The 14,794-nt window shown below is 47.9% G+C and overlaps 2 protein-coding genes across 2 annotated transcripts in view; one reads left to right on the top strand and one right to left on the bottom strand.

Annotated features, from left to right (window-relative positions):
* The window catches only part of LOC129769069 (uncharacterized), an 80,392-nt gene that overhangs the window by 14,391 nt on the left and 51,207 nt on the right, over positions 1–14,794 (bottom strand). The gene's annotated exons all lie outside the window — the stretch shown is intronic.
* LOC129769350 (uncharacterized) overlaps positions 11,875–14,794 on the top strand; it is a 201,617-nt gene continuing 198,697 nt past the window's right edge. Inside the window, exon 1 of the mRNA XM_055771608.1 lies at positions 11,875–12,658. Within this exon, the coding sequence (XP_055627583.1) occupies positions 11,911–12,567 (657 nt within the window). The 5' untranslated portion in view covers positions 11,875–11,910 and the 3' untranslated portion in view covers positions 12,568–12,658. The remainder of the gene's footprint in view (positions 12,659–14,794) is intronic.

Below are 14,794 nucleotides of genomic sequence, written 5' to 3'. Positions count from 1 at the left end.
GAAAGGTGGTAGCGAAGTGGCTAATGGTGAAAGCAAACAGAACAACGAAGAGATAAATGAGTGGAAAAAGATCGAAAGAAAGAAAAAAGAAGAGAAGAAGAAAGAAAAATTAAAGCCTAGGCTGGAGAGGCCAAAGCCGGACGCTCTGATTGTGGCTACAGCGGGCGCTGCAACATATGCTGAGATCTTGCGGAAAGTAAAAGAGGATCCGTCCCTGAAAAATCTCGGAGAAAGTAAGGCGAACTCAAAATGGACAATTGCTGTTCGAATTAAAGAAGGACCCAACGATTAAAAGCTCAACTTATAAAGAGCTTGTCGAGAAATCGTTGGGCGAAACAGCGAAAGTGAAAGCTCTGTCCCAAGAAACAGCGGTAGAATGTAGAAACCTGGATGAGATCACTACAGATACCGAATTGAAAGAAGCCCTGAATGAACAGTTTAAGCTGGGAGAAGTCCCCATAACAATCAGGTTGAGGAAAGCATTTGGAAATACCCAGATAGCAACCTTAAGACTGCCAAGAACCGCAGCCAGCAAGCTGTTGGAGGCTGGTAAGATGAAAGTCGGATGGACGGTGTGCTCCCTGAGAGCTATCCAGCAAGTATCTAGGTGTCAAGGTGCCTAGGTGTCTAGGTGTCAAATGCATGGACTTTGGCCACCAAGCAAAGTACTGTAAAGGACCTGACAGATCGGAGCTCTGTATAAGATGCGGCGACAAGGGGCATTTGGCAAAGAATTGTACGAAGCCCCCAAGGTGCTTGCTCTGCACGACTGAGGAAGAGAAGGACCACGCTACAGGGGGACCGAGATGCCCGGTCTTTAAAAGGGCGATGGCAGCAATAACCAAATGGAGGTAACCCAGATAAACCTGAATCACTGCGACACGGCGCAACAATTGCTATGGCAAGCCGCATCAGAAACCAAATGCGATGTAGCGATCATAGCAGAGCCGTATCAAGTACCTCCAGATAACGGAAACTGGGTGACCGACAAAGCTAGAATAGCTGCAGTGAAGACAACGGGAAGATACCCCATCCAGGAAGTGGTATCCAACGCATATGAAGGGTTCGTGATAGCCAAAATAAATGGAATCTTCGTATGTAGCTGCTATGCCCCCCCGAGATGGACGATAGAGCAGTTTGATCAGATGCTCCACAATCTAACCGAAGATCTCGTAGGAAGGAGCCCTATAGTCATCGGCGGAGACTTCAATGCCTGGGCAGTGGAATGGGGTAGCAGATTTACCAACACGAGGGGCTTTAGTCTGCTGGAAGCTCTGGCAAAGCTGAATGTGAGACTGGCCAATGAAGGTTGCACCAGCACCTTCCATAGAGATGGTCGAGAATCAATTATTGATGTCACATTTTGCAGTCCGACACTGGCATCAAACATTAATTGGAGAGTGTGTGATGATTATACTCACAGCGACCACCAAGCAATTCGCTATACCGTCGGCAGCCAGAACTTAGTAAAAAGACGAATAATGAGAACAGAGGGTCGAAGATGGAAGTCGAAGGAATTCTACAAAAATCTCTTCCTGGAAGCACTCCGAGAGGAACGATCATTCAATAACACGAGCGCCAGTGAATTGACAAGTATAATGGTGAGAGCATGTGACGTCGCCATGCCGAGAAAAAGAACACCGAAAAACGAACATATAGGGTAGTGATGGCCAAAATCAGAGGCCCATCGATGCCCCGTGAAAGCTGTCTGGATAAGCTGAAGAAAATCGTAGAAGGGCTCTTCCCGAAGCATGATCCGATTACCTGGCCAGCAACGCCATATGGCGATGATGAAGAACGCGTCGAGAGAGTGTCAACAGAGGAGCTGATTACGGCAGCAAGAAAATTAAAAGTCAACAAAACACCTGGCCCCGACGGAATCCCAAATGTGGCGGTTAAAGCCGCAATACAAGCGAACTCTGACATTTTCAGGGCAACGCTGCAAAAGTGCCTGGATGAGGGGTACTTTCCAGACATGTGGAAGAAGCAGAGACTGGTGCTACTGCCAAAACCAGGGAAGCCACCAGGGGATCCATCCTCGTACAGACCGATTTGCCTCCTTGATACCCTTGGGAAACTGTTAGAGAAGATCATCCTCAACAGGCTGTCGAGATGCACAGAAAGTGAACACGGACTCTTGAGGATGCAGTTCGGATTTCGGAAAAATAAATCTACGGTGGATGCCATCTTGTCAGTTGTCGAAGCAGCTGGAAAAGTGTTGAAGCAGAAAAAACGTGGAAATCGATTTTGCGCAGTAATTACGGTCGACGTAAAAAATGCGTTCAACAGTGCCAGCTGGGAAGCTATCGCCGAAGCGTTGCACAGACTGACGGTACCAAACTATGTTTGTAAGATCCTGAAAAGCTATTTCGAGAACCGAGTTTTGATTTATGACACAGACATGGGACAGGAGTCATTTAACATAACAGCGGGTGTCCCACAGGGTTCCATCTTGGGTCCAACACTATGGAATGGAATGTACGATGAAGTGCTGAGGTTGAAGCTTCCGCAGGGTGTAGTGATTACCAGCTTCGCCGACGATATATCCTTGACGGTAACAGGCAAGTCCCGAGAGGAAGTAGAAATGTTGGCTACTGAGGCAATACAAACTGTTGAAGATTGGATGAACGATGCTAAACTGAGGATCGCACACCACAAAACAGAAATGGTGATAATCAGCAACCACAGAGCAGTACAGCAGGCAGAAATAACAGTTGGGGCGCATACTATCGTCTCCAAACGCGAACTTAAATACCTGGGTGTTATAATAGACGACCGACTCAATTTTAAGAGCCACGTGAAATACGCGTGTGAAAAAGCGGCTAAAGTTTCCACGGCGTTTGCTAGGATAATGCCCAATAATGCAGGGCCAAGCAGTAGTAAGAGGCGCCTTCTGGCCAGTGTAGCCACTTCGATATTGCGATACGGTGGTCCGGCTTGGACAGCAGCGCTTAAATTACAACAAAACCGTAGACTGTTGAACAGAACTTACCGGATGACGGCGATGAGAGTAGCCAGTGCCTATAAAACGATATCTGCGGAGGAGGTATGTGTCATAGCCGGATTGGTTCCTATCGAAATCACTCTGAGCGAAGATAGTGTGTGCTACAATCTGAGAACGACAAGCACACAGAGCAATAGAGAAGCTCGAGTAACAGCAAGAGCCGACTCCATGAGGAAGTGGCAACAGGAGTGGAACAGCACCCCTAACGGTAGATGGACCCACAGACTGATCCCAAATATAATCAATTGGGTACAAATAAAGCACGGTGAAGTCAATTTCCACTTGACGCAATTCTTATCCGGACATGGTTGCTTTAGACGGTACTTGCACAGATTCGGCCATGCAAGTTCACCGTTTTGCCCTGAGTGTGATGGAATAGAGGAAACGCCGGAGCACGTGGTTTTCTACTGTCCTCGCTTTGTCCAAAGGTGCCTTTGGTACGTCTTTGGTACGCCAAAGGTACGTCTTTGTACCGGGAGATCAGCCCAGATGTGAACGCTGGAAACGTTGTTCAACGAATGTGCGAAAAAGAGAGCACGTGGAATGCGGTTAATTCTGCTATTACCAAAATACTCACGATGCTCCAACGAAGATGGAGAGAAGAACAAAGAAGTAGCAATTCATAGAGATGAGTGCATGAGCACAGCCTCCTCCCGAAGTAATACCAAACGGTGGTTCCGGGGGGGGAAAGGCAAGGCGCATAGGAGGTGGTTTTAGTAAGTAAGAATCTCACACTACCCAGTCAACATGGCGACTGGGTGTCTATGAAGATCTCCACCTTCTTCACCAAAAAAAAAAAAAAAAAGTTATAGTTATAGTTATGCTCATGGCGATGCGAGTCGTGAGTGCGTACAGAACCGTGTCAACAGAAGCGGTCTACGTCATAGCCAGGTTGGTCCCCATAGACATCATCTTGGCGGAGGACAGCGAGTGCTATAGGAGGAGGGGAACCAGAGGAATCCGGAAGCTAATGAGGGCGGAGTCGATGGCTAGGTGGCAGCAAGAGTGGAGTGCCGCGCAAAACGGCAGGTGGACACACAGGCTCATACCGACACTAATGGGCTGGGTGAACAGGAAACACGGAGAAGTAAATTTCCATCTAACGCAGTTTTTGTCTGGTCATTGCTGCTTCAGGCAGTATCTGCACCGGTTCGGACACGCAAGATCGCCTCTTTGTCCGGAGTGTGGAAATGTGGAGGAAACACCGGAACACATCGTATTCGAATGTCCCAGATTCACCACAGTGCGTGAGGGGCTGCCTACCCTTCATGCTGGGAACATCGTGGAGGAAATGTGTCGTGACGAGGGCACCTGGAACGCAGTAAACAGTGCAATCGTACATATCATGTCCGAGCTACAGCGGAAGTGGAGGACCGACCAGCATGCGGATAACGCCTGACCATAAGAGATGAATAATCGAGACGGCTGTAGTACCGGATAGTCCCCCCCGAGAGCCGCCGTGACGGAGTGCGCGTCATGTTGGAGGGCACTACCTAATCGGCGCTCCGCTGGGAAGAGAAATCCTGCGAGGGTGACTGTGACGGGGCGCGCGTCAAGTTGGAGGGTGCTTCCTAATCGGTGCACGTCTCGACAGGTAACCGGATACTGCCACGGAGAAGAGCAAAAATGCCTGCCTGGCAACGCCTGATCGTGGCCTGGATGGAGAAACACTGCGAACGTTTCGAAGGAGCGAGCATCAAGGATGAAACCATGATCAAAATGGTGCATACCCCACGAGAGTAGCTGTGACGGAGTGCGCGTCATGTTGGAGGGCACTACCTAATCGGCGCTCCGCTGGGAGAGAAATCCTGCGAGGGTGACTGTGACGGGGCGCGCGTCAAGTTGGAGGGCGCTTCCTAATCGGTGCACGTCTCGACAGGTAACCGGATACTGCCGCGGAGAACAGCAAAAATGCCTGCCTGGCAACGCCTGATCGTGGCCTGGATGGAGAAACACCGCGAAGGATGAAGCCGTGATCAAAATGGTGTATACCCCACGAGAGTAGCTGTGACGGAGTGCGCGTCATGTAGGAGGGCACTACCTAATCGGCACTCTGCTGGGAAGAGAAATCCTGCAAGGGTGATTGTGACGGGGCGCGCGTCAAGTTGGAGGGCGCTTCCTAATCGGTGCACGTCTCGACAGGTGAGAAATCCCGCGAGGGTGACTGTGACGGGTTGCGCGTCAAGTTGGAGGGCAATTCCTAATCGGTACACGTCTCGACGGGTAAATGGATGCCTGCGAAGAGGACATAAGCGCAGTGGAATGAAAAGCGAATAGAGAGAAAAAATGTTGAGAAAAAGGGAAGGACAACACTAGTCAGCGTTGAAAACTCGAAGAGTGCATGAGCACAGCGGAACCTAAGTGCATATATAACCAGCGGAACCTAAGTATGGCCTACATCGATTACAGGAAGGCTTATGACTCCATACCTCACTCGTTTCTCGTCCGGGTATTGGAGCTCTACAAAATTGATCCCGTCGTCGTTAGGTTCCTGCAGCATGCGATGAGGCAGTGGAGTACGTCTCTGCACCTCAGTGATGGGGAAAATGTGTTGCAGTCTAGAACGCTGCAGATAAAGAGGGGGATATTCCAAGGCGACTCTTTCAGCCCGCTTTGGTTTTGTCTGGCACTGAACCCCCTCAGTAGGACGCTCAATAGAAACGGTCATGGCTATAAAATAAGGTATGGCGACGGCGCCCACGAAGAAGTGACCCATACCTTCTACATGGATGATCTCAAGGTCTACGCTGATTCACGTCAGCGTCTAGGTGTAGCTATCCGGGTTGTCGAAGACATAAGCAGGGACATCTGCATGGAGTTCGGCCTTGACAAGTGCCGCTGTGTCCATATGCTGAAAGGGCAGCTTACCGAATCCGGAGGTTACGAGGTCTATGACGGCGAGTTCATAAGAGACATGGTTCGTGGCGAATCCTATAAATATCTTGGATTCCGACAGCTCACCGGGATTCGCCACTCCGACATCAAGACGGAGCTGCGAGACAAGTTCTTGAGTCGAGTGAACTGTGTTCTGAGGACTTTCCTCAACGCGGGGAACAAGGTACGCGCGATCAACACATTCGCGGTTCCCCTGCTGACCTTCAGTTTTGGTGTAGTCAAATGGAGCAAAACTGACCTAGAGGACCTTGAGAGGAGGATGAGGAAAGCATTTAAAGAGGCCGGAATGCACCATCCTCAATCGGCACTGGAGAGAGTTTCACTGCCACGCAAAGAAGGGGGACTTGGAATAGTCGACATATCTGCACTGTGTGTTGCCCAGGTACGACAACTGCGCGAGTACTTCGCAGAACGCGCCAACCAAAACGCGCTATACCGGGCTGTCTGCGCCGCCGACAGAGGATACAGCGCTCTGCACTTGGCGCAAGCGGAGTACCAACTCAACTGCAATCTGCAGACAGTGGAGGAGAAGATTGCAGCTTGGAAGCAGAAGGCAGTGCATGGTGCCCACCCCCATCAACTGGATCGGCCACACGTCGACACGGCCGCATCTAATCTGTGGCTAACGCGTGGTGAACTCTCTTCAGTAGTAGAAGCCGACATGATAGCCATCCAGGACAGGATAATGCCGACGAGAAACTGCAGGCGGTACGTCTGGCATCAAGACGTTGATGACATTTGCCGGATGTGCCATCAACCAGGTGAAAACATAGAGCACATTATGGGAGGCTGTCCCGTTTTGGCCAACGCAGCCTACACCGAGCGCCACAACAACGTGGCCCGTATTGTTCATCGACAACTGGCGCTCCAATGTGCTCTACTGGAAGACAACGTACCAAACTACCGGTACCTGCCTGCACCTGTCCTGGAAAATGACCGTTTCAAGCTGTACTGGGATCGCACTGTTCTGACCGACCTCTCGATCCACCACAACCGGCCAGATATAATGGTTTACGACAAGAGCGACCGCAAAGTCACCATCATCGATGTCGCTATTCCACTGAACCAGAATCTGGAGAAGACCCACGGTCGCAAAATCTGCAAGTACCGACCATTGGCCGTGGAGCTCAAGGAACTGTGGGGGCTAAGGGAGGTCCCAAGAATTGTTCCAGTCGTTCTCTCTGGAACTGGAATTGTCCCGAAGACACTTCTGGAAGCGCTAAAGGTGTTGAATATGGAGAAGGAATTGGCCGGCATCCAAAAGTCGGTCATCCTTAGCACCTGCGCGATTGTCCGACAATTTCTCGGTCAGGACTGAAACAGCACGAGCATGCAGATACGTGCATTCCGCAGAGCCTAGTCCCCCTTTGGCATTCAGAAGCCCGGGGGCAGGTGAAAATTCTGGCTAGGTTCGCCTAGTTAAGAAGTGAGATAAGTCTGCCAGTAAAAAAAAAGACGGGTGGGTAATGTCGGGGACATAACCGGAGTGACGTAGGACTATACAAAGGGGACAGCTTTTGTTAAATATATATTTTAAATATATTGTTTTATTTTCTTCTCCTACGTGAATACCTACCTATCTACCTGAAAAATGGATTAGTTTACTGTTTAATCACTCGATAATTAGCTCAATGTCGAGCTAAATATAAATTACTGTACTTTCAATCTAGAAGCAATTTAAGAATTGGTGAAAATTGAATAATCGGGAAAGTCCCCAACCATCAATAAGCTCAGAACAACTGCCAAATTCACATACTCATCATATCCTGGCAAACAAATTATAAAAAAATCAATTTGTGTTTTATTATTATTTTGGATATTATTTTAGAATGCATTGAACTGTATTTCGTAAACTCTTTTTTGAAAGGTTTATTGGCCCTGATGAGCGCCGTGTTTTATGGAATGGTTCCTATTTAGAAAACTTAGTACTCGTGGTTTTGAAAAAAAAAAACATTTCGAACGCCCTCGATGCCGCCTTGTTCTGGTTTTGCCACCAAAGCAGATTGTATAAAGAACAAACTTTTTTCTTCTGCTACCTGATGCCGTTTTGCGATTGCGTTTGCCACTCGCCACTCGCTGCAACTGCCTGTTGTCTTGATGTCCACCGAACCGAATGTGGTCTGTTCTGAATGCGGGTTTTCTTATCGTCGCGAGCAGCTTTTCCACTTCGGCGGCCGAAACTATATAACGCCGGCTAGGTGGACTGATTCACTGGTACTAACGCGCTCGGCCTAGCTACCCTTGCGTGGAACTCCAGACTAACACGGTTCGGGCGGGATTTTGCCTTTCCCTTCACTTTTCCTCCTTTGCCATATCCAACCATGGCTGCTTGTGTTGGTTTGTTGATGTGATGTCATGCGAAACGATGTGGTGTACGGTTCGGATGAGAATGATCGTTACGGTGGTGGTGGTTTTGTATTATAGAGACTTTAAACTTTTTAGTTCATTCGTCTCTAGCCTTGAGAAAGGCCCTTAAAACTCTACTTTAACTCCTTTATTACACCTCCGCCCCCATTGCCTTGAGAAAGGCACTCGATCCCTCGCCCTCGTCCAGCAACGATGTTGTCCAGTCGGTGTCCACACAAAGAATGAGCGTTACGGCAGCGGAGCGGGGATTTTTAAGCTGACTGGCTGGCTCGAGAATTACGCATGTGTGAGACTGCGACCAATGTTTCGTTCATATTTTTTCTTTTTCCTTTCCAATCGTGCTTCATTGTATTTCGCTGCTGCTCTGGTTGACCGTTTTGGTCGGTACGATTTGAGGAGCACAAAATGGACCAATCAAAAATGGGCACATAGTGCATTTGGACAATGCTTGATATTTCACAATTATTCAATTATTTATCTCAAGAAAAATGAAATGTTATTCGTTATGATAGATGCGTAGATATATTTCCTATCAATTGATGCAAAAACCTTTGCGATCTATTGAGAAATGCTCGAGTCATGGAGGCCTTGCCAACCCGCTGTCTCCCGGGCAAAGGAGATACACCCAGACAATGGAGCTAAGGTCAAGACGAATACTACGAATGCGATCACCCGAGGAGGGTCCCCGAACTGGAGCTGGTCCTGGAACGGGCGTAAGAGCGAGCGGCCAGCGGCTGGAGGGCGATGTGCAAGAGCGGGCCACCAGCCGGGTTCAACCCGAAGAGCTACCGCCACACGGAAACAGCAGCCATCGACATCACCAACGAAACGCTGCGCCTACGAGACGTGTTGCGACTGTCAGACGACAGTCGTCCACACTTGTGGGTACTACTAGGCGACGGATCATGTGGACACACGAAATGAACGAATTCGTGATCCGCGCCTATTACATCTGCACTGCTTTGGAGACGGACATGAGCGGTCGCCCTCGAATACTCGCAATGTTCGAGGAAGCGTATCCAGAGTTCGTCGGGAGGCTTGACCAAAACGCGATGAACGCGAGGCGTAGAGCGATTGTACGCAACAATATGCTCTCCCAAACGCAAGTCGACGAGATCAAGCAGCAGGTGCAGAGAGAACTAAGCTCCAGAACAAGCAGAGCAAGCGATGTGTCGAGACGAAGTTCAGTACGGCTGAGCAATTCATTCGCGAGTGGGGCACGCGAATCAGCCACAGTACAACAACCCTCTGAGCCGGAAGATCCACAGCCAGATCAACAACTACTACGCGATCTGGTCTTCCATTACGACGAGGCGATCTCACAGTTCCGCGACACGGACCCTTTGTCGCGCCCCAGGATCCCGAAGTTGCAGCATTCCCGCAGGCTGACAAGTGCAGTAAAGCTCATGAACGAGCACGTTCTTCCGCTGCACTTCGTTCTTCCGCTGCACTTGGTTGATGCTGAGAACATGGAGGAGCTGCAACTGAAAGTTTACTGTGCTGCTGTGGCGACCGCCAAAAGTTTAGGATACCGTATTAGGCCAAGAGGCGGACTGCTCCAACATCTCCGTGAAAGGCGTGAGCCTCCATGGCGAAGGAGATTGGAGCAACGGATCCTAAACAAGCGCGCCGCAATTGGAAGACTGATGGCGTACAAAAGAGGCAGCAGATCGGTGAAATTATGTCGCCAAGTTGCTGTGATCGTGCGGCCTACTGAACTTCGCCAGCTGGGAGCTCACCAGCTGACGGAAAAACTCGACACACTGGTACAGCAATTGAGCGTCCTTACAAAACGGCTGAAACGTTACTCTGACTCTGCAAAGCGCCAGGAACAAAATCGGATGTTCAGAGATAACGAGAAAGCGTTCTACGACCACATTAGCGACGAGAAGCCCGACTACCGCGAAGGTTTGCCAGATATTAGCGATGTGACGAACTTCTGGGCTGGTATTTGGGAGACCCCAGTAGAACATCGCGACGGGCAAATGTGGTTAAGACGGGAGGAGGAGAGTTGTGGTGAAATTGGAGAGATGCCAGCTATCATCGTCGGAGAGAACGATGTCCGCGAAGCCTCGCGGTACCTGAGGAACTGGGCAGCACCGGGCCCCGATGGTGTCCAGAACTTTTGGCACAAGAAGCTGACCGTCGCACATCCAAAGATAGCTGAGTGCTTCAACAAGGTGCTACGTGACCCACACAACCTTCCTGAATTCGCCACCCGTGGCGTCACCTTCCTCCTCCCGAAAGACAGCAACACATTGAACCCATCAAAGTACAGACCGATAACGTGCCTATCGAGTCTGTACAAAATACTGAGCAGCATAATTACCGCCAAAGTTTCTGCTCACTGCGAACAGCATCACATCATCGCAGAAGAGCAGAAAGGATGCAGGAAAAATACGCATGGCTGCAAAGACCAGGCCATCATCGACGCAGCCATAGTCGGCCAGGCGGTATATAACCAGCGGAACCTAAGCATGGCCTATATCGATTACAGGAAGGGTAATGACTCCATACCTCACTCGTTTCTCGTCCGGGTATTGGAGCTCTACAAAATTGATCCCGTCGTCGTTAGGTTCCTGCAGCATGCGATGAGGCAGTGGAGTACGTCTCTGCACCTCAGTGATGGGGAAAATGTGTTGCAGTCTAGAACGCTGCAGATAAAGAGGGGGATATTCCAAGGCGACTCTTTCAGCCCGCTTTGGTTTTGTCTGGCACTGAACCCCCTCAGTAGGACGCTCAATAGAAACGGTCATGGCTATAAAATAAGGTATGGCGACGGCGCCCACGAAGAAGTAACCCATACCTTCTACATGGATGATCTCAAGGTCTACGCTGATTCACGTCAGCGTCTAGGTGTAGCTATCCGGGTTGTCGAAGACATAAGCAGGGACATCTGCATGGAGTTCGGCCTTGACAAGTGCCGCTGTGTCCATATGCTGAAAGGGCAGCTTACCGAATCCGGAGGTTACGAGGTCTATGACGGCGAGTTCATAAGAGACATGGTTCGTGGCGAATCCTATAAATATCTTGGATTCCGACAGCTCACCGGGATTCGCCACTCCGACATCAAGACGGAGCTGCGAGACAAGTTCTTGAGTCGAGTGAACTGTGTCCTGAGGACTTTCCTCAACGCGGGGAACAAGGTACGCGCGATCAACACATTCGCGGTTCCCCTGCTGACCTTCAGTTTTGGTGTAGTCAAATGGAGCAAAACTGACCTAGAGGACCTTGAGAGGAGGATGAGGAAAGCATTTAAAGAGGCCGGAATGCACCATCCTCAATCGGCACTGGAGAGAGTTTCACTGCCACGCAAAGAAGGGGGACTTGGAATAGTCGACATATCTGCACTGTGTGTTGCCCAGGTACGACAACTGCGCGAGTACTTCGCAGAACGCGCCAACCAAAACGCGCTATACCGGGCTGTCTGCGCCGCCGACAGAGGATACAGCGCTCTGCACTTGGCGCAAGCGGAGTACCAACTCAAATGCAATCTGCAGACAGTGGAGGAGAAGATTGCAGATTGGAAGCAGAAGGCAGTGCATGGTGCCCACCCCTATCAACTGGATCGGCCACACGTCGACAAGGCCGCATCTAATCTGTGGCTAACGCGTGGTGAACTCTCTTCAGTAGTAGAAGCCGACATGATAGCCATCCAGGACAGGATAATGCCGACGAGAAACTGCAGGCGGTACGTCTGGCATCAAGACGTTGATGACATTTGCCGGATGTGCCATCAACCAGGTGAAAACATAGAGCACATTATGGGAGGCTGTCCCGTTTTGGCCAACGCAGCCTACACCGAGCGCCACAACAACGTGGCCCGTATTGTTCATCGACAACTGGCGCTCCAATGTGCTCTACTGGAAGACAACGTACCAAACTACTGGTACCTGCCTGCACCTGTCCTGGAAAATGACCGTTTCAAGCTGTACTGGGATCGCACTGTTCTGACCGACCTCTCGATCCACCACAACCGGCCAGATATAATGGTTTACGACAAGAGCGACCGCAAAGTCACCATCATCGATGTCGCTATTCCACTGAACCAGAATCTGGAGGAGACCCACGGTCGCAAAATCTGCAAGTACCGACCATTGGCCGTGGAGCTCAAGGAACTGTGGGGGCTAAGGGAGGTCCCAAGAATTGTTCCAGTCGTTCTCTCTGGAACTGGAATTGTCCCGAAGACACTTCTGGAAGCGCTAAAGGTGTTGAATATGGAGAAGGAATTGGCCGGCATCCAAAAGTCGGTCATCCTTAGCACCTGCGCGATTGTCCGACAATTTCTCGGTCAGGACTGAAACAGCACGAGCATGCAGATACGTGCATTCCGCAGAGCCTAGTCCCCCTTTGGCATTCAGAAGCCCGGGGGCAGGTGAAAATTCTGGCTAGGTTCGCCTAGTTAAGAAGTGAGATAAGTCTGCCAAAAGTAAAAAAAAATGAGGGTTATAGTTATAGTTATAGTTATAGTTGTAGTTATAGTTATAGTTATAGTTATAGTTATAGTTATAGTTATAGTTATAGTTATAGTTATAGTTATAGTTATAGTTATAGTTATAGTTATAGTTATAGTTATAGTTATAGTTATAGTTATAGTTATAGTTATAGTTATAGTTATAGTTATAGTTATAGTTATAGTTATAGTTATAGTTATAGTTATAGTTATAGTTATAGTTATAGTTATAGTTATAGTTATAGTTATAGTTATAGTTATAGTTATAGTTATAGTTATAGTTATAGTTATAGTTATAGTTATAGTTATAGTTATAGTTATAGTTATAGTTATAGTTATAGTTATAGTTATAGTTATAGTTATAGTTATAGTTATAGTTATAGTTATAGTTATAGTTATAGTTATAGTTATAGTTATAGTTATAGTTATAGTTATAGTTATAGTTATAGTTATAGTTATAGTTATAGTTATAGTTATAGTTATAGTTATAGTTATAGTTATAGTTATAGTTATAGTTATAGTTATAGTTATAGTTATAGTTATAGTTATAGTTATAGTTATAGTTATAGTTATAGTTATAGTTATAGTTATAGTTATAGTTATAGTTATAGTTATAGTTATAGTTATAGTTATAGTTATAGTTATAGTTATAGTTATAGTTATAGTTATAGTTATAGTTATAGTTATAGTTATAGTTATAGTTATAGTTATAGTTATAGTTATAGTTATAGTTATAGTTATAGTTATAGTTATAGTTATAGTTATAGTTATAGTTATAGTTATAGTTATAGTTATAGTTATAGTTATAGTTATAGTTATAGTTATAGTTATAGTTATAGTTATAGTTATAGTTATAGTTATAGTTATAGTTATAGTTATAGTTTTAGTTATAGTTATAGTTATAGTCATAGTTATAGTTATAGTTCGCCGTGGAGTTGCCGGCCTAGAATAGCACTTCGGGTCTTGGTCCCTGTCCCTGTCGTAAGAGGCGGCTAATCGGGTGACAACGCGAGTAAGGGCGCGGTAAAGCCTATGGAGATTGCACGGGGGAAATACCGTGAGCAGGAGCAATGGAAGGAGTGCTAAGCATATCAGGATCGACGCCAGTAAGATCCTGATTACAACAAACTGGTTATTATATGGAAAACGGACATGATATGGAAACGAGTGAGATTTGACGCTAAAGGCTGACATTCGTGCCATCCTGCTCCCTCAGTAAGGAAGGGTGAAACCTTCCTGAAATGGCGTGTGGGTCAATGGCGCGATTGCCCCCGTCCCGATAAAATCCTTGGCAGGCCTTCGGGTACGTTCGATGCTCGTCTAGGCTCAGGCACTAGGTACTAGGCATCAGATGTCACATTCCTGACTTGCGCTGATCTGGCTCTGATCACGGTCCCCATGAAGGACCGTGTCAACCCTTTGCATGGCCTCACTGCTTGCATAGATAACCATGGGATCACAAAAAAGCGACTATGTACAACGAGCGGAGATAGCGGCCCGAAGTGGGGACCCAACAAAATATGAATTTACAAACAAATTCCACAGAATTCGAGAACGAAATTGAAGAGGTAGGCATCTTTGCCAGAAGGGGTCAAGTGATGAGATCACCAATATTGACACAATCTCCAGCACAAAAACCGAAATCCATCGACGTTCAACTACACCATGAAAAATCGAAGCTGAGTGAAGCCAAGAGAGCATGCGAGGAACTTTACGAATATATCAAGCCTCGCAGTAATGTACACGCCGTGATAAGAAACCTCACGATAAAAATCAAATCAGCGCTTGCAGCAGCTGATCGTGAGCAGCAATCCTGGAGAGCTAGAGCAGAGAAGGCGGAGAACGCACTGAACGAGGCTGCGCAGAGTAGACCGAAGGAAGCGGTTTCGACCCCAATGGGAGATTCTACCCCATTAACCACAAAACGAAGAAGGCAAACCCCAGAAGAAAAAAGACAAGTAAAGAAACAGAAAGATGCCTGCGAAGGTACTAGTAGAGAAAATAGTGACAACAACCAAAATCCTAACGAGTGGCAGAAAGTTGAGAAAAAAACAAAAGGAGAGAAAGCGAAAGAG

Source organism: Toxorhynchites rutilus, chromosome 1, assembly GCF_029784135.1.
Source record: "Toxorhynchites rutilus septentrionalis strain SRP chromosome 1, ASM2978413v1, whole genome shotgun sequence".
Taxonomy (NCBI): Eukaryota; Metazoa; Arthropoda; class Insecta; order Diptera; family Culicidae; genus Toxorhynchites; species Toxorhynchites rutilus.
Note: the sequence above shows the minus strand (reverse complement) of the source record. Positions and strands in the feature narration are given on the sequence as shown.